Here is a 19,001-nt window from a genome sequence, read left to right as displayed (position 1 = left end):
ATTCCTCTGTGCTTTAGTGCGTCTCACCAGCTTAGGCCAGATTAAGCCTGGAGGTCTTAGTGTCTGAGTTAGATGGACAGTGAAGGGACTAGTGGTAGACCTGGAATCATTTGTGATTGTAAATGTTGAATTCTATTCCAATGGAAATTGTTAAATGGACCTTGTAGAAGAAACATTTAAAAGAATAAGTCTAACGCTATTGATATGCACACATACAATCTGCTGGCAACAGTGGTGCCAGCCTCTTTTTATTAGGGGTTTTACTGAGAAGATTCGGATTTGTCATACTTGTGTGCTTATTACAGACATGCATGGATCAACACAGATCTAACGTCTTTGGTGTGAGCTCTCATCTGACTTTAGTTCTCTGTCATCCACACAAATCCACAAAGTTCAAACACCTCATCAGCCAAAAGCAAAGCTGATTGTGATTGATTGGCTGGTGTCTTCTCATTTCAAATCCTCTGGAATATTTTAAATGTTACAGTCTATATTTATAAATTCTACTTTCTTGTGTTAATATTTAAGCTTTTAACTTTGTCTTGGTTGTGTTTATTAGATTTCATTAGTCAACTGAAATGTAATAAATGCAACCACGACAAAATATTATCAACTGACTAGGGCAATAAAGTATTTACAAGCCACCAATTTCCACCATGTGCCTTACTTATTTAGGCAGATATAGAGCATCTTCTTGATATGTTAATAATTTGAATAAATAAGGATTTTGGATTTTGGCATTTATTTACATCTTGTTCTCCCTAACTGTTACACTAAGGTGATGTGGTAATCCAAAAATACAAAAGCTGACCCTCTTCCGCTCTGAAGACCGCACACTGAAGTGCGTGCATGTGACTGACTGACTGTCACATGACGGATCGTGACGCTGTGTTGTAGTCAGTCAGCTGTTCATTCATATAGCTCAGAAGCTGGGTAAGAAATTTAACCGAGTTTATACTCTGTTGTTCGTTGACGCATCGATTAAGTTTTTAGCGGGCAAAAAGTGTGTTTCTGAATCTTACTTCCGGTGTAGCGGTTATAATGTTGGCTTTTTACAGAATTGCTTTGAAGCTATATTAGCACAGCTAGCTTATCTTAGCATTCTTAGCTTGTGTTGCAATCGGTTAGCTCTGAGCTAACGATGTTTGCGTCGCCTTTGGCGTTAATAAATGACATATTTGTTTGTACAAACCGTGTTAGGTTACAGTTTAGGCACAGCTTGCTGCCAAAAGCTATGTCATAAGTTGTTTTATCACCGCTCTCAGGAAGACAAATGTATGACTTGATGTGACATTGGGCAAGCTAGTTGCCTAGCTTGACCTGCAGCTGCTGATTTTGTTTTTCTGTTTAGCCATTTAAATTAAAACAATAAAACTGCACGAAAATATTTAATATATCCACACATGAAGAAAGAATAACGCTATAAAATAGCTTTCGCCCTCGCTTAAGAGCTTTATAAACAGATATCGAGCCCTGTTAGCTATTACAGCATCTTAACTGAGTATTAACAGAAGTACAGCATAAACCCAGGCGTTGTAGTTTCAGTTCTTGGTTCTCCAACTTTCCAGCTTGTAGGTAAGAAAGGGAGAGGATGTCACTGTACTGAATTTGAATCTGTTTCTCATAAGGTGGTGCTGGATCTCTATCCGGACATATACTGTAAGGGATTTAATACAACATGGATATTCGCGGGGCTGTGGACGCTGCGGTCCCAACCAACATCATTGCTGCAAAAGCAGCTGAGGTTCGGGCCAATCAGGTCAACTGGCAGTCCTACCTTCAGTAAGTTCATATTACAACGGTACTTCATGGTAATATACACATGTAAAATAATGTAATTCAGGACAACAGTTCTGTTAGGAATTCTTCTTTTACAAATCTCATGCAATTTGGATTTTCGGAGACACTGTAAATCATAATTTAGTTTGACTGTATGTGTGTCTTCTTTCGAGCTATGGTATCTGCATTGTAGTGGGCTAAATTATATTGGAAGGTGTGTCTTGTATTTTGTTCTCACCAATTACATATATTTCTCTGCTCTTTCATTGTCACCACATCCAAAGGTTTTCTTTCTTTGCTGTTTGTTTATAATTATTTTTTATTATTTTTTTTATTTTTTGCATTAATGGGAAATCTATGCTGTAGGTAGGGTACATCGTAACTGTAAACCCCTCTGAAACCCTTAAATGTAATGTAATTCAGTTGTAACCTGACATAACCTTGCATGTCATGTTAATGCAGCCCGCAAACACTGGGATTGGCCTGTTCAGTAGCTGACACAGATAGACAGACAACCATTCATGATCACATTCACACATACAGACAATTTAGAATCACCAAGTAACCTAACCCCCTGCGTGTCTTTGAACAGTGAAAGAAAGATTACCTGGAGTGAGCCCACACAGAGATGGGGAGAGCATTCACTCCACACAGAAAGGCCCCAGACTGAATTTGAACCCTGTTGCCTCAGCTTTGAGACAGTGGGTAACCATGTTCTAAATCGGAAAGAAAAATAACCCACTTTCATGGTAGCTATCAGTAGACTGCAGGTTTTTCACGTGCAAGTTTAGCTTCCTGATCTCATCTTCTCCAGTTGTCGATATTGCTTTGTGGCCCCCACATATCTGAAATTAAATCTAGGTTTCTGTTTTTGTTGTTGTTGTGTATGTTGCCTGAGAGTTAGTGTGTCAAAATCTTATTAAGCTGAGCTGTCACTTCATAAATATTTATTTTTTTCTGCATACTTTAATGGTCTTAGTGCTGGTTACGTCCTGTAATCTAAAATAGCTAAGCTCCTTTTCTTGGACTGAGATTCATTGTCTTGAGTGATACTTCCTTTTTTAACAAGTATGTGTTAGTAAAGAAGGGATGATTTGTGACTCATAAAAAAATCTTCAGATTTAATTCCGCTTTGAATAAGTGTGGTCACACTATTGGCATGTTTTTGGGTTTTTTTGTTTTGTTTTGTTCTGTTTTTACAACATCTACCATTACAGAACCTGCTGTGCTTTGTCTTGACTAGGAAATGTGGTATGTTGTGGTCAGTTGACATTATTGTTTACGTTGCCCCTTGCTTTTCAAAGGATCATGTTAGTGACTGAGCAAATCCCAATCCTCCAGTGAGTGTCTTTGTTTGAGTGTAGCAAATCATTGCACACATTACAGTACCAAGTAATTAAAAATGTATTTAGAATTAAAATTAGTGCTGTCAGCGTTAATCTTGTTAAAATGACGTTAACGCCATAACCGCATTAACACGGCAAATCTCCGTTAGCAATCGCCCCGTGCCTGGGGGCTGCACAGCGTCGGCGCGTTAGCGCGGTTAGCATAACGGAGATTTGCTGCGTTAATGTGGTTATGGCCTTAACATCATTTTAACAAGATTAACGTTGACAGCACTAATTAAAATATAACTTTCAAGATAAATATCATAAATTATTTCAAAACACAAATGCTAGAACTTAAAAAAATCCACAAAAAGTCCACAAATCTCAGGCTCAGTGGGAGAACGTTCCAGAGTCTGGGGCAACTGTTGCAAAAGGTCTTGTCTCCTTTAATTTTCAGCCTTGTGTGATGCACAGCCAGCGGGCCCTGATCATATGACCTTAGGGACCTGCTGGGGTGGTATGGATGTAAACGTTCATTGATGTACACTGCTGCCTGTCCATGCAGAGCTCTAAAAGTCAGAGCAGGAATATTAAAGTAGACTCTAAAGTTAATGTGAAGCCAGTGCAGTGGAATCAGTAATGGTTTTACATGTGAGTGCTTAGAATAAAACAATTAGAATTAAATAATAGATTACAGTAGTCCAGATTTGATGATATAAAGGCATTTTGGCGATATTTCTTAACAGGTAAAACTAAGAGCAAACCAGAGGTATAATTCGAGCATCCAGAGTGAAAGTTGGGTCAAAAGTTATAGGTTGTGTTATCAGGTTCCTGATAGAAGATATAGCAAGAGGACCTAGAATTTCCATTACTTTAGTCTCAAATCTCAGAGGCGCAAACAGGACTTTTTATTATTAAGTTGGAGAATATTATCAGCCATCCAACTTTTAATAGAGTCTAAGCCCCCATGCGTGATCTGAATCTTAGAAACCTCTTGGGGATAAAAAGAAATATACAACTGAAACATATGTGTGTAGCAGTGATAAGAAAAGTCCTTAAAAGTGCTCAAAACGTGCTGAAGAGGGAGCAGATATAACAGAAACAATAAGGAGAAGAGCTGTTTCGGTGGAATGAGCACTACAAAAGCCAGACTGCAAATTATTAGGAGTGCTGCATTTGTCCAATTTTAGCTTTGTATTAATGTGGAAATCATGTCATGATTTTTTTAGGAGTCAAATGATCTCAACAGAGGACTGTGAATTCATCAAGAAGTTTGAGGTGGCCAGCTCTGATCAGAAACAAGTCATTCTAACCAATGAGGGGCATCAGGTATAGAGTCTTTTTCTACTGTCTGTCCATTTTATGTGCTTCATCAGTGTTAACATTCAGGGAATTCATACCAGCTCTTTTAGATGTTTTTAGCCTTATAGATTAAGCTAAAACCAGTCACAGTGAGGAGTCTTAGTTATGCCATTTCAGATAAATGATGGCATTACATCAAAACAATGAACATTAATCATCTCCCTCCATAAGCAGTTGGACAGCTGAACACTGTGCTAATTTAGCATTTACCGTGTAATCTTTGAGGCAGATGTGAAAGTTTTTTTGTAGCATTTCATAGTTGTGCAATTTTACTGAAGTTACATGTCTTTTTTAATCACTGTTGATGTGACGACTTCCTGTTTTTAAAAAAAAATATTTTCTGCCTGTGTCCACCACTAACAAGCTCTTGTGTTTGCTTGTGTTGTTCTGTTATCTGTAAGATCGCAGCTTGCTGTGAATTGAATTCCTACCAATCTATTTCAGACACACTGCTTTGCATTATGTTTACTTGAGCTTGAATCTCTTCAGAGGTTCAGTGCAGAATTTTTAAAATACATATGTGCTTTTATTTCTGTTTTTGCCCAGTGTGCAAAGACCTTTCTAAACCTGATGGCTCACATCTCCAAAGAACAGACGGTCCAGTACATCCTGACTCTGATTGATGACACCTTGCAGGTACACAGACAGAACCACTGACCTGGGACAAATGGAATATGCATGTACAAACCATCTATCTATCTATCTATCTATCTATCTATCTATCTATCTATCTATCTATCTATCTATCTATCTATCTATTTATCTATTTATCTATCTATCTATCTATCTATCTATCTATCTATCTATCTATATGTAGACAAAGATACTGAGATTCATGCTCTTTATATAGAGGGTGTGAATGGTTCACAGGTCACATTGCTTTACCCTCACATAGACAGACTTGTGATTTAGGTTTTCGAAGCACTCTTAGCCTTGCTAAGTTTCTAGAAAAGCTAAAATAAAACTATTAAAGGTCCCCCTTGTGCTTGGATTATAGAATCAACTCAAGCGTGGGTTAGTAATTATTGAAAACGAAAACAGAGATTTACATCTTTAAACACACAAGTGGTATATTTGGAGGCTTGGCTGATGAGAGTTGTGATTGAAATCTCAGGGGTTCTGCAGCATTTCTGGAAAATAGATGTCTAATACTAAAATCTCAGCAGCTACAGCGATAACTGGAGAAAACTGATTAAACCTTTAATAATGGCATTAGCCATCGGGACAATCACGTTTCTATTAACATTAGATAATTTTCTTCAAAATATTGTGTTCCTATAAAATAGATTGTCTGTCAGGCAGTCAGTTGTTTAGTATTCATTTGCACAACCCAAGAGCTCATCCAATTAAGTTTTATTTTTATTGTCTCGCAGGAGAACCATCAGAGGGTGAACATCTTCTTCGACTATGCCAAAAAGACAAAAAACACCGCCTGGTCCTACTTCCTTCCAATGCTGAATCGTCAGGATCTCTTTACTGTCCACATGGTGAGTTAGAAACAGAACAAGTCACATCCAGACAATTTTTGTAAATTGTGCACATGTACACAGTGGACGGTGACCCAGGCGGAAAAACATTTGTGGTCTTGGAAAGCAGGATCATAGTGTACTTAATAGAATACTCTAAATTAGCTGGTATATTCTATTATATTTTTAGAGCCATACATTTTTCATAGATGTCTCTGTTTCTAATCATGGCAAGGCATCAATAATTCCTCACAAAGCAACCTTCCACGTTTTCCTTAAAAACTGGCAATTAAATGTAATGACTTCTCACTGCCTCCCTTTTCTAATAAAGAATGACCACCTAATGACAAACTGAGTACTATGATAGGGCAAAGCTTAATTAAGAATACCAGCCAGATGGCATCCAGCAGGTGGGCTTAATGTGACCCCAAGTCTATGACACAGCACTTAACTCAATCAAACTGTCATGCTGAGTCTTGTTTTTAAATTACAGGCTTGACGTTTCTCTCCTGGTCAGGAGGAAATTGGAGAACTGAAATTGTTTCTGTCTCATCACAGAACACTTACCAAGCTGAAATTGTTTATGAGTCAGTAGCTGTGTCCTCAATCATTCTAAAATGGTAAATGTCCTGTATTTGTATAGCGCTTTACTAGTCCCTAAGGACCCCAAAGCGCTATAGCCTGATTGTTTCCACTCCATCAGGCTATAGCTCACAGTTTGTGTTAAAGCAGTAACTTAAATGGGTCTCCAGAGAAGATATTTAAATATATCTTCTCTGGAGATAGATATCATATATATATATATATATATATATATATATATATATATATATATATATATATATATATATATATATATATATATATATATATATATATATATATATATATATATATATATATAATATGTACCTGTTGGACTGCTTATCTCTGACTTCCTTTCTGTATTTCAATTTAATTTAAATTAAATATACAATCCTTTTTACGCACATCATGTATGCCCAGATCATATAATGATCATTTATATAGTGCTTTTCTATTCTTACAGCTTATTTGCTTTAGACGACACACTGCATTTTTAGAAAATACATTCATACAGTGCTTTATTCTGTGCATTCTATCCATCTGACACAGCCAATTTAGAGTAACCAATGAACCTAATATATAAGTCTTAGAACTGTTAGAGGAAGCTGGAGTACCTGCAGGAAACTCGTATGCACAGGAAAAACATGCAGACTCAGAGAATATGTAAACTCCCATAGAGAATGCTGTGGATAATATTAAGCTTATTTTGCTACTTTAGTACTTTGCTTCTTTATCTTAATACTTGAAAAGTAAAAAACACCTCAAAATATATTGGTATGACAGTAATATAACAAATAGCATATTTTACATTACATACACCGTGATCTGTCAGTACTTTATATTTTATTGAGGATTTTCTGTAAATTTCTGTTGCTAGCAGACAATATGGATGTAAAATATCCTCCTTCATTTAATAGGCGGCAAGGATCATCGCTAAGCTGGCTGCCTGGGGCCGCGATCTGATGGAAGGAAGTGATCTGAACTACTACTTCAACTGGATCAAGAGTCAACTCAGCTCACAGGTAAATGAAGCGTAATTGTTTGCAAAAAATATAATGTTAAAATAGTTTCTAAATCTGAGTTTTAAAGCTGTTTTCAGTTTTTAAGGTCACATAGATTGTGATTAACTGCTTGTGGAGAAAGAACCTTTAAGTATTTAATTTTTGTGCTACACTATTGTACAGTTAATTGTCTCTTTGTTGCGTGTATGTATAATTGCTGGTATTGGTAGTAGTATATAGTAAGGTTGCTTGATGTTTAAGGTTAAGAAACACCATGAACGTGACTAAAACAGTACATTTATTCTCGTTAACATTCATTTTCAGTATGAATATTGCAAGATCATATTTAAATCATTGCACAAATTACATTTCATAATGCTGGTTAGTAAAGATCCATTTCATTTGCACTCTTCGATTTGGTTCAGTTTGAACATTAGTGTTCAAATCAATTTTTGGAGCTGCATGAAATGGTTCCAACTACTTTTTTTCCTGAATCATTTCATGGGTTATTAACATCTCAGATATTGGCTCTCACCTTCTCGAGACACTGGGCTCCTCTTTCACCTGTGGGGTTTAATTTACTCCCTTTTTCCAGAGTGTAACTCTCTAAAAAGCCAAAGTAATTCATAATTTCCACCTATTCATTTTGTCTGCATTTTATTCTGTTTTTTGAGCTCACAGTGGAAGCCTTGTTTGAAATATAATGTATTCATATTGGGTTTGAACAGGCTTGTCAGACCTTGAGATTTTTCCATTGACAAGACAGATGCTCTGTAGGTCCTAGTGTTGCTTTGGCAGATGTATGCAATAAAGAGTAGGCTGATAAAATGACATCTAGTTTCTCCATTGTATGCCAGTATTTCCAGCATAGCCCCAAAGTTGTCTTCAGATTTTATAGATATGCAACTTTTGACAACAACATGGTTTTGTGACTGTTCTTATTTTTAACACGTTCTGTCTTTGCAAGTTTTTTAAACTGCTTCCTGAATTGCATTCGATGTTCCTTTCCCCCTCAGCAGCCAGGCAACCAATCAGTGAGCACCTGCTGTCCCTGAATTACATACCGTGTAGAGTCCACTGCATCTGTGCCTTGGCTTGAAGTGAATCCCTTTGAACAATTTTGCACCTCTTTCTTTTGTTTATTTCTCATTAGAATCTACACGGTACAGGTCCTGAAACAAGCATTGGAGCAGGAACTATTTCTCCCAGTGAAGTGAGTATGAGTGAAGTGCAGCTTCAACCATCCTGGCGCTTCCCATACAAAGAGTTTAAAGAAACCAAAATGCTGGGTTTGTGCAAGCTGGCATCTGTCAGCTGTCACTGGACTTTCACATCTTTTCTCTCCTCCCCGTTTCTGCCCCATCTTCTTCCTGCATTCAAGATCTTCATTATTAATTCCAGATGGTTGGAGAAATGAGTCAGCTGATGAGACGCTTTTAGAAAGAATTCTTCATTTAGACGGCATGGTGTTTGCTGCCACTGTTTGTTTTTAACTGTCTGATTGAAAATTGCATGCTGTAAGCTAGTTCTCTTTAAAACAGAAAGCGCATGACAAACATCTTTCCCTGAACATTGAAATAAAAAAGGAAAAATATAAAAAGCCTTTGCACAGCAGCAGCATCCTACCATTTTATATCTCATATCTTTAATACAATATAATTACTCTGATAAGTATGCTCAGAAATATGTACACGGCTATCTAACAATTGATCGTCATCTTTTCTCTGCATTTTCAGCCAGGTAACCCCTGCTCCTTCACTCTTCTCTCTTCACTGCTGCCTGTTTCTCTCGCTGGACTTCTTTGCTTCTACCCAACCTCTTTAAAATAACAGATTAATGTGATCAGTTCTCTCCTCTCAGCTTCTTCCACTCTAATCTCAATTTACATTATTCTGCTTAGGTGTGATGAGCGTTTTCCCTCCTGCTGCTCTGTATTGTACTGTTGGTGTGTGATCTAGCATGTGTTGATGGACTCATATGAAAAGACTGCATGTGCGATGCCTCGGGTTTGAAAGGTGACTGTAATGCAAAGTTTGGAGTGGGTTTCTTTTTTCAATGTGCTGTCCCTGATCATCAACTTCTTCATGTTTCAGAGCTGCACTAAATGTGTTTGACTTTCTAACATTTTGTTGTTTTTTTTCTCCTGGTTTCACCGCTAAGGCTTTAGTTCATGTTTAAGTAAATGTTTGCCACTGTCTTTTGCAGAGCTCTCAGTATGTCCAGTGTGTGGCTGGGTGCCTCCAGCTGATGCTGAGGATCAATGAGTATAGGTTTGCCTGGGTGGAGGCTGATGGAGTTAACTGGTGAGTGAAGCGTGTATTAAGGTTGACTTAAATATTGGTTAAGCTGCTGAAATAGCCCTTGGAATCAATATGAATACAGTTCCTGATTTATCCTGGGTTTGCTTATGCTTAGGATTCTTGTAAATACATTAGTTAGATTGAAAAGAATCACTGAAAGGAAGAATAATGACAGTGACAGTCACATCATGTAAAGTAGTATTGTAGAGTGTCTCTGTCAGCATGTCATGACACAGTGCTGCTGCTAAAGCATCGTAACTTTGTTTGCTCTTTTCAAAAATATAGTTGTAATCTCAGCTGTTTAAAAGGTTTTAACTTCATTAATTTTTCATCCTCCTGATTCATACATGTCTGCTCTGCTTTTCCTTGAGTCACCAGTGATCATCTTGCTTCTGCTGTACTGTGAGACTTAAATATCTTGTAAAGACTAAGAGCTTATGGAAAAGGTTGTTCTTTAAAGTTGCTAAAAAATATTAAAAATTAAATAATTGAGTGATGATGGATAGTTGGCACAGACATATTTTGATAAAGGCTCTGTACCATGGGAATTTTTTTTTATAATGGCATAATTGTTTTTGAACTTCCCATTTCACTTCAGTTGCCTGTATGCGATAATCGAGGTTTGGTTCCTGATTGAGTCGATTAGTAGAACCTCTCTGGTCTTCTAAATGTCTTTTTCTCTGTTAGGCAATTAATGATATAAACATGTGAAAAGGTTGTGCAGCAGCTGGTTTATTGTTTGTTTGTTTTCACACTACTTTTCTTCCTATCAAGTAAGTTTAAGGACTTAAAGGTGAAGCAGAAAATTCACCTATTTGAAGGAGCAGAAGCCATGAAATTTTGTCATTTTACTGGCTTTTCAGCTATATTTCTATATCCACTTCATCCACTGTTTCAATGTAAAATTATTCTCTTGATAGGATTCTTTGCCTGTCTGATGGTTGGATAAGCTAATAACCTAACAGCCAGTCACAGTAGGGCAAACCTCTGACTTACCTTTTACCCAAACATAAGTAAGGCTGTAGTATAAAGCCTGACTGTTAATCATCTGCATTTGACTTAATTTATATAAGAGACACACTATAAGGTGAAAAATTTAGTCCAGACAGCACAACGCAGCATGAAAAATTAACTACTGACTCTATACCAAGTTTATATTTCGTTTAAAAAAGATCTGATGTAGCTTTTGGTGCCGCTGTCAAGAAGGTGCAATCTCTGCCCTGACGAAAATAAATGAAACTTAAAATGTAAACAAAACAAAATTCAGAGCCACACAATTTCACATGTACTTGTAAACATATTCGTCATATTTGTTACAAATTAGTCTGTAACTGACCAAAAATAAGCAAAGTACTGAAGAGTCCCCCTCAAATATTGCTGTACAATTGCCATTCAAACAATCGAGAACTTTGCAAGTTCATGCTTACTAAAACTGAGTGAGACAGAACATGAAAGCTTCAAAATTTAAGGTACAAATTATGCATGATTTACCATCATCTTTCACTAATGCCTCACTGCTTAATCTGTGTCACATAATTATTGCACATCTGTGAGATCCACATCTCTGCATTTTACAGCTATTTCTGCAAATGTATGAGACGCTGTCTACTTGTAATCATTAGCACCATACTCTCCATTAGAACAACTCTTCTGTTATTTAAAGACTGAACATCTCATTCTCAGCCATCATCACAGATAATGGAAGAGCAGCGTGTAGGGACACAGCTGTGAAAGCTCTCCTATTAGTAAACAGCTAGCAGTGATAAACATTGGTCTTTTTCCCAGCACTTTTTTTGATCCATTTTACTTTTTATTTATTTATTTATATTGTTTTTCTGCTTAAGCATCACAGCGGTGCTGAGCAACAAGTGTGGCTTCCAGCTCCAGTACCAGATGATCTTCTGTGTTTGGCTCCTGGCCTTCAGTCCTCAGCTCTGTGAACAGTTGAGACGTTACAACGTAGTGCCTGCCCTGTCCGACATCCTCCAGGAGTCTGTCAAGGAGAAGGTCACCCGAATCATTCTGGCTGCCTTCAGGGTTGGTGGAGAATTTTTCACTCACTGTATGTTTCCCACTGATACAACTGCATCTGCATTTTCTCTGTGCTTTGTCTTTTTCCTTTGTCCTCTGTTTTGGGAAAAACCTAGAGCTATCAAGTATGTGGAGAGGCTACAATTAGTTAGAATATATTAAATAACAATGCATCACAGTGAAAGGGTTCTCTTGTGGTGATCACAAACTCAAACAGAAATATAAATCTGCAGCTTTTCCCAATTTTATTGTTTGGTCGATTCTCACTCGTCTCACCTTGTCACCCTGTTACAGCTGACTGCTGTTTGTCAGGAAACAAAACAAAGCACTTTAGCCTACATGATAGACACCAAACAGCAACTAGCTGGAAAGCGTAGTGGAGTGTGTAGCAGCTGAAGACACATATACTTTCCTCAAGTCAGTGGAGACCTAAAACAGAACTAAAAGACTGGACTACAGGTTCATCAGGTGGCCTGAAACATGACTGTGTAACTGTTGGATGAGTAAATGGAAAAGCGTTTGTTAACACATAGTTCTTACCAGCACTTTAATTCTGATATAGAGCATGCGTTTTCTCAGACTCTGGCACAGCATATTTGCATCTAATTGGATTCTGCTCTTTATCACAAGAAGAGGAAACGAAAATGGCAACTCTAAATCAACAGATGGGGCTGCCTATAAAGAAGCAAGGCCATAAATGATACATAAATGCAATTTATGACTATGCTCCCCTTTCAGCTCCCTGCTGTGATTGTTCAAAACATCTACTGAATATTTAATGTAGTCCTAAGAGCTGTGTTCTGGACTTTGTTGTTTTGTGTTTATGCCAGGTAATGAAATCCCTATAGTGTGCCTCATTTTTTAGCTAATGTTAATGTAATTTTTAACTGCACAGAGTTAATAATTCTGACAGGGTACCAGTGCAAGTCTGGAACATATAAGAAATGCACTCTGAGTCAGTGGAGTAACTTTCAGGTCTTCATCAAGCTTGCTACTGTACTTGGGAAAAGTATAGAAATAATTATGTAGTCCTGAATGATTACACATATTATGCAGATGATTTGTTTTTTCTATAAAAGACAGACAGCATACTAATGACACAGACTGTAAGGATCCTCTGCTTAAAGCAACGCATTAGTATAACTGACAGCCTGCAGTACCTGACCAGCACACATCATCTTGAATACTAAACAAAAAATCTTTTCTACTCTGTGAAATGTCTAAAGGGAAATATGGATCTTTAAATAAAACTTTTCAGTGATAGCGTTACTTTCATTTTTTTCAACCCAGACAGCTTCAGTGACCTTGCTCAGAGCACAATGGTGTTATAAATGGCATTGATTACATGATTGAAACATGAGCTCAGAGCTGATTTTAGAGCCTAAAGTTGAGGAAGGTATTCACTGATGTCATTGTAATCTGAGTCAGTATTACAATGTTTTTATTGTTTTATTTTTTATTTTTTCATTTATGCTGAAAGAAACTTATTTGACACCAAATTCATGTCCTGTTTTATGCGTGTTGTCAATCGCTGCATCTGTTTCTGGTTTTAATTTCAGCCCACAGCTTTTTCATCACACTCCTGCCAGTAGAGATGTCACATGAAGGTTTTGGTAAATGCATCCGTGAAAGATAGAGGCTTTGTTTTCTTCATTGGGAACTTCACTACATTACACTTAATTAAAAGCAGTGGTGCATGGAGTCAACACATCTTTACGTTAAGCGGGTTTTCTCATGAGTGTGTCAACTTGCTCTATGGTGTGCGCGTTTGAGAGCTACAAGACGTTGTTTTTCACCAACAAATAGGGTATTTCTTTGTTGACACCCAGGGGCTCTCCAAACTTTAGAAGGCTGAGATTATTTTGAGATTATTTTACAAAAATATTCACCGCTTTTCAGCATGTTGCTATTTGTCCCAAATGTCCTAATTATGCAAATGATTCTGCTCACCACATGGGATGAGGAAAGTGACTTATTATCCAGACCATCTGGAAGTCCTTGAACACATCCTCAAAGGCAGAACTGCTGTGTTTGTGATGTGTTAGCATTAGTTTAACTGTGACTCTAAAACTTTTGTTTTGACTACTCTGCTAAGGCCTAAAAATGTTGAACCTTCTTGTAGCCACAACCCCTTAGGTGGTAACTAGGTTCTAAATATTTGGAGTGACTTGACTGTTTGATCTTTGTGAAGACATTGCAGGTTACTCTTAAAAGACATTTGTGAGATATTAGTCACATTTGCTGGTGCCAGAAAAGATGGTGCCAGCAGTACACATGGCAAGGTGTCTGCCAGTTTTTGTCTTGGTTAATGTTAGTTCTCTTCCTTTCTATAATATCTCTAAATGTCTTAGTACTACGTGTGTGATCACCAGTTGCCTTTTAGAGATCAAGGCATCTTATGGTCTAGTTCTGAAACAAACTGCGCAAGGACAAGCTTTACCACCTTTTGACATACCTGTGCCAACTCCCTAATGCCACATCCTGGAAGAAGTTCCCAAGGAAATAGGGAAAAAGGGGTGGTACACTCGTCAGAGTCAGGGCTTACCTCTGTGCTTCTCATGCAACTACAGGACCAGTGGAGTACACCTTTAGATGGATCCTGCATGTTGTCCCTGGAGATCCCATAACATTGGATCAGCTTCTTCTGGTTCCCTGTTTTCCTTCCTATGCTTGTGCTTCAGATGTCAAAATCTGCACTCTTCAAATAGCTTTATTAAATACTAGATCACTAGCAAACAATACATTTGTATTAAGCAACTTCTTAATGACAAAGTCTCAGCAGCTTGGTTTTCTGTTTTTGACAGAAACTGTGGTGAGTCTGTAGCTTTTTCTGAACTTCTTCCCCCACACTGCACATTCTTCAGCCTCCCTTGGACCTCGGGTATGGGTGGAGGTATATGTACAGTGTTCAATATCCGTTTTCGTTGCCACCAAACACTCAAACAGACATCAGTCATGTCTGCTGTGAGTCTAAACCTCTGGTCAAGGACTTTCTAAATGTTCTGGACTCTTTTAAACTGACACAGTGGGTCACTGGCCCCCCTCATAAAAAAGGTCACACACTGGACTTAGTGCTATCCCAGAGGTTTGGTGTGTACATAACAGAAATATCTGAATTGTGTCTCTCTGGTCATTTTCCTGCGATATTCACTATAATGTTGCGCTGCTCTTTAGATAAGTCATGCACTCTAGCACATAAAAGACGAGCGCTCAATCGTCTAATAGCCCCTCAATTTAGTATCACATTTCTTCATTATAGGATAATAAACTCAATCTGTGAAAGTGTCGAGGACAATTCTGATAGTTTTAATTCCACCTGCACTGATATCTTGGACTCAATCGCACCACTCAGGACTAAGCGCTCTAAGCCATTGTCAGAACCCTGTTTGAATGAATATACACACACCCTTAGACATAAATGCAGCCGTGCTGAGAGGAGATGGGAAAACAATAGGTCGTATGTTTCTTTACAGGTATTTAAGGACGGTATCTCTGTTTACCAAGGGACTGTAAACACTATAAATACTAATTTTATAGTTTTAGTGTCCACAAATAATAGGTACTTTTTAATGTTTTTAATCATATTATTAGTCCATGTGATAATTTGGTGCTGTACCTTCACCAAGTATGTGTGATGATTTTTAGGCAATTTTTAGCGACACAGTTTCAGCTATTAGGCCCCCTCTCATCACCCACTGCCTCAGACCCCTGTGTGCTCAGCTTTATCCAGGGATTAATTGACACTTCTTTTATTACAGGCTGTGTCCCATCATGTTTTAAACAGGTTCTTCTTAAAACCCTCTTCTTAAAAATGCACAGTCTGGACCCAGCTGCTCAGGCTAATTACAGGTCCATTTCAAAGCTCCCCTTTCTTTCAAAAGTTTTAGAGAAAGTGGTCTACTCATAGTCTGAAAAGTTTCAGTCTGGTTTTAAGTCACCACATAGCACTGAGACAGCACTTTTAAGGGGTTTTAATGTTGCCTTGGAGATGTTAAACAGTGGATGTCCTTACATTTTTTAAACCTAAATGAATGTTTGGCAGCTCTGTTACTGTATCCACTCATTGTCAGACAAATGTTAAACCCATGCCGTGTACCTTGATGGTTCGTTTAAAATTTTACCTTTTGTTTTTAAATCACTAAATGGGCGAGCCTATTCTTACCCATCTTAGCTCCTATCCGTGCTCCAGAAAGAACCATGAGGTCTAGTTCAAAACTAATGTTATCCATTCCAAGGCTTAAACTTAAATCTCGCAGTGACAGCGCCTTCTCTGTGGCAGGTCCCACACTCTGGAATAGTCTGCTGCTATATATTAAAGCTGCACAAATGCTGGAACTTTTTTAATAGTGAAGACACCAGACACTTGTTTTAACAGCCTCAGTCATTGTTGTTCTTAGTTTTTTTTGTCTTATTGTATTGTTCTTTCTTCTTCATATTTTTATTTTTATTGTTGTGCATTTTCCTTGTTTAGTTGCTTTTTAGTTTGTAAAGCACTTCAGAAGCTGTTGGAAATATTCGATATAAATACATTTGACTTTGACCTTGACCTAGTCATAGCTTTTCCCTAAGTGTTAGCTGTAGGGGCCAATCAAGGTATGGAGTGATTTCTTCTATCTCACTCCCAGTGCAGAAGCCACTTCTCTTTTGAGTCACTCCACGTTGCCACCACAATTTTCTCTCCATTAAAGCCTGAGGCCGGGCTCCGAGAACTTTATCCGCAGATTTTACGTCAGAAATAGCTTTTATAATTCTTGAACATTGTGTTCTTGTTGCTGGGCAACTCTACTTTTCTTTCCTTTCACACTCACTCACAACACCTGAATTTGAATCCTAGTTAAGGATGTGTATTCTGAAAAGCATTAGCTCCATTGGACAGATTTTATACCTTTTAATAAAGTTGTTTAACATCAGGAGTTGACAATGTTACGATACTACAATGAGAAATACATGAAAATATAGAAAACAAATCAACTGCAAAATGGACCTGAATAAAATGACCAAACACGCACAACCGATTTCTCAAATATCAGTCTAGTCATCACAGTGATTCAGTCATAAAATCATGATGAACACATAAATAAATGCATAATGATGCTGCAGAGGTCTCCTGCTCATTTATTTCTGTATTGTGATTTAAAACAAAGGAATATTACAGCAACACAGTATAGATCGTATAGCAACATTTCTGACAGTAACAGTGTATATTTATCAATAAATTACTTCATCAGTTCATCATAAATGTTGAGTTTTTTTTTTCATTGACTAATAGTTAAGTATGATTTATGTTCGTTCATTGATTCATTTCTTCTTTCTGATTCAGACCTCAGCTAAGTTTCTCATGAATTAGCAAATTAATAATGATCTTTTCTTTGACAGAATCTCCTGGAGAAATCAGCAGAGAGGGAGACTCGTCAGGAGTATGCACTGGCTATGATTCAGTGCAAGGTGCTGAAGCAGCTCGAGAACCTTGAGCAGCAGAAATATGATGATGAGGACATCACTGAGGACATTAAGTTCCTGCTTGAAAGGCTCGGAGAGAGTGTGCAGGATCTCAGGTACCTAATTAAGATTATTTATGAATAACATGCATTCATAGTTAGTTTACTAAACCATTATTTCTTTAAAAAAATGGAGCTTGAATAAAAAGTCAAGTGTCTTTGTGCAATTCTTTTCATACAGCTACCATTAACATATCCATATGATATTTCTGTACTTTAACTGTGTTGCACTACACAGCTCAAATCATTCTTCTTCACATCATCAGTTAAAGTAGTTTTTGTTTTTGTCTGAGGTAATGATGTTTATTTTTGATCAACAGCTCATTTGATGAGTACAGCTCTGAACTCAAGTCTGGCCGCTTGGAGTGGAGTCCTGTCCACAAGTCAGAGAAGTTCTGGCGTGAGAACGCTGTCCGCCTGAACGAGAAGAACTATGAGCTCCTCAAGTAAGATGAAGCATCTGCTGTCATGAGATTACTCATTTTCTCCATTGCCTTTTAAAACATGATTTATTATTACCTTGACACTTCAGTAAGAGCAAAAGGACAAAGCTTCTCAAAGTGCACCTTGTTCAGATATTGAAGGGCACAAAGACTATGATTTGTCACCTCTTATCTACTTTCGCCACAAGAGGAGATGAATAAAAAATGTCTTAAAGTGTTTTTCCCAACTTATATATATATATGTGTGTGTATATATATATATACACAAAATTCTCGACTCGGTTCGATACTTTGGTGTCACGGTTCGATATTCTTTCGATACAAAAAAAATGTTCATGCCTTTTTAATTTGTCATTTATTAAAATTATAAATATATATTTTAACTCAAAAGTACAGTTTTTAAATGTAATGTTGCTGAAACAACAAAATAATTAAAAAAAAAAAAATCTATCTGATCGAGAAATCACTCATCTTTGGAAAAGAGGGATTATTACAGAGAAATGTCTCTTTTCAAAATAAAAGCTATACTATACGCTTCTTCTGAGCTATATTCTGTCTCATAGCAAATGCAGTGTTTTGTCAACAGAATAGTGGAGCTTAATTAGAAGATCCCAAGCTCAACTAAAAACAGGTGTATCAGACCACACTATTTCTTTGACAGATTAGTTTAAAACATTGCAAGGTTTAATGCTACAGACAGAAAACACCATGAAATAAAAAGAGCTGAAAGCATCAGGGTTACAAAGGGTCATTGCTTTGGTTTGTCATTAAGGTAAATAACTTTACCTTGCCATGTGCCGGTTCAGTGGAAAAACACTTGGACAGCATGCAGCCTTTCATGGCGTGACTAGATGCCGCTATGGAAAAATCCAGTTTTATACTTGACTCACAATCAGTTCTTTTGAGATACCTTTCCAATGCCTTACTTTTATCAGCTGTGAGTTACACTCACGACATCATGTGTCTGTGTTTCTGATCTAAGGACTCAGATCGCAAGAGATAAAACATCCGTTGGTGTGTGTGTGTTATTCATTATTCGGGTCACACACTGTTGTGCTATTGACATTCTGTAAAAATCCTCATTGTCTCATCGCTGTCCCCTCTCTGTAATCAGCTCAGCCATCACCTCGGCTTAAATTGCCTTCTGTTTTTTTAGTATTTACCCCTAAATCTTACGAAGGCTTCATTCCACGTTGAAGAAGCCACTT

At 37.5% G+C, this 19,001-nt stretch overlaps 1 protein-coding gene across 2 annotated transcripts in view; it reads left to right on the top strand.

Moving 5' to 3' along the window:
* The first annotated feature begins 807 nt into the window (after positions 1-807).
* The window catches only part of atp6v1h (ATPase H+ transporting V1 subunit H), a 28,757-nt gene continuing 10,563 nt past the window's right edge, over positions 808-19,001 (top strand). The window contains exons 1-11 of one of the 2 annotated variants that reach the window (XM_085139462.1): positions 808-933; positions 1,629-1,782; positions 4,337-4,436; positions 5,016-5,105; positions 5,843-5,956; positions 7,438-7,542; positions 8,675-8,734; positions 9,727-9,824; positions 11,666-11,858; positions 17,229-17,407; positions 17,671-17,796. In XM_085139462.1, the coding sequence (XP_084995588.1) occupies positions 1,679-1,782; positions 4,337-4,436; positions 5,016-5,105; positions 5,843-5,956; positions 7,438-7,542; positions 8,675-8,734; positions 9,727-9,824; positions 11,666-11,858; positions 17,229-17,407; positions 17,671-17,796 (1,169 nt within the window). In that variant the 5' untranslated portion in view covers positions 808-933; positions 1,629-1,678. The remainder of the gene's footprint in view (positions 934-1,628; positions 1,783-4,336; positions 4,437-5,015; positions 5,106-5,842; positions 5,957-7,437; positions 7,543-8,674; positions 8,735-9,726; positions 9,825-11,665; positions 11,859-17,228; positions 17,408-17,670; positions 17,797-19,001) is intronic. The other variant, XM_085139463.1, reaches the window with a different exon arrangement.

The sequence above is a fragment of the Neolamprologus multifasciatus genome, chromosome 18 (assembly GCF_963576455.1).
Source record: "Neolamprologus multifasciatus chromosome 18, fNeoMul1.2, whole genome shotgun sequence".
Classification (NCBI taxonomy): Eukaryota; Metazoa; Chordata; class Actinopteri; order Cichliformes; family Cichlidae; genus Neolamprologus; species Neolamprologus multifasciatus.
This window is presented reverse-complemented; position numbering and strand designations above follow the sequence as displayed.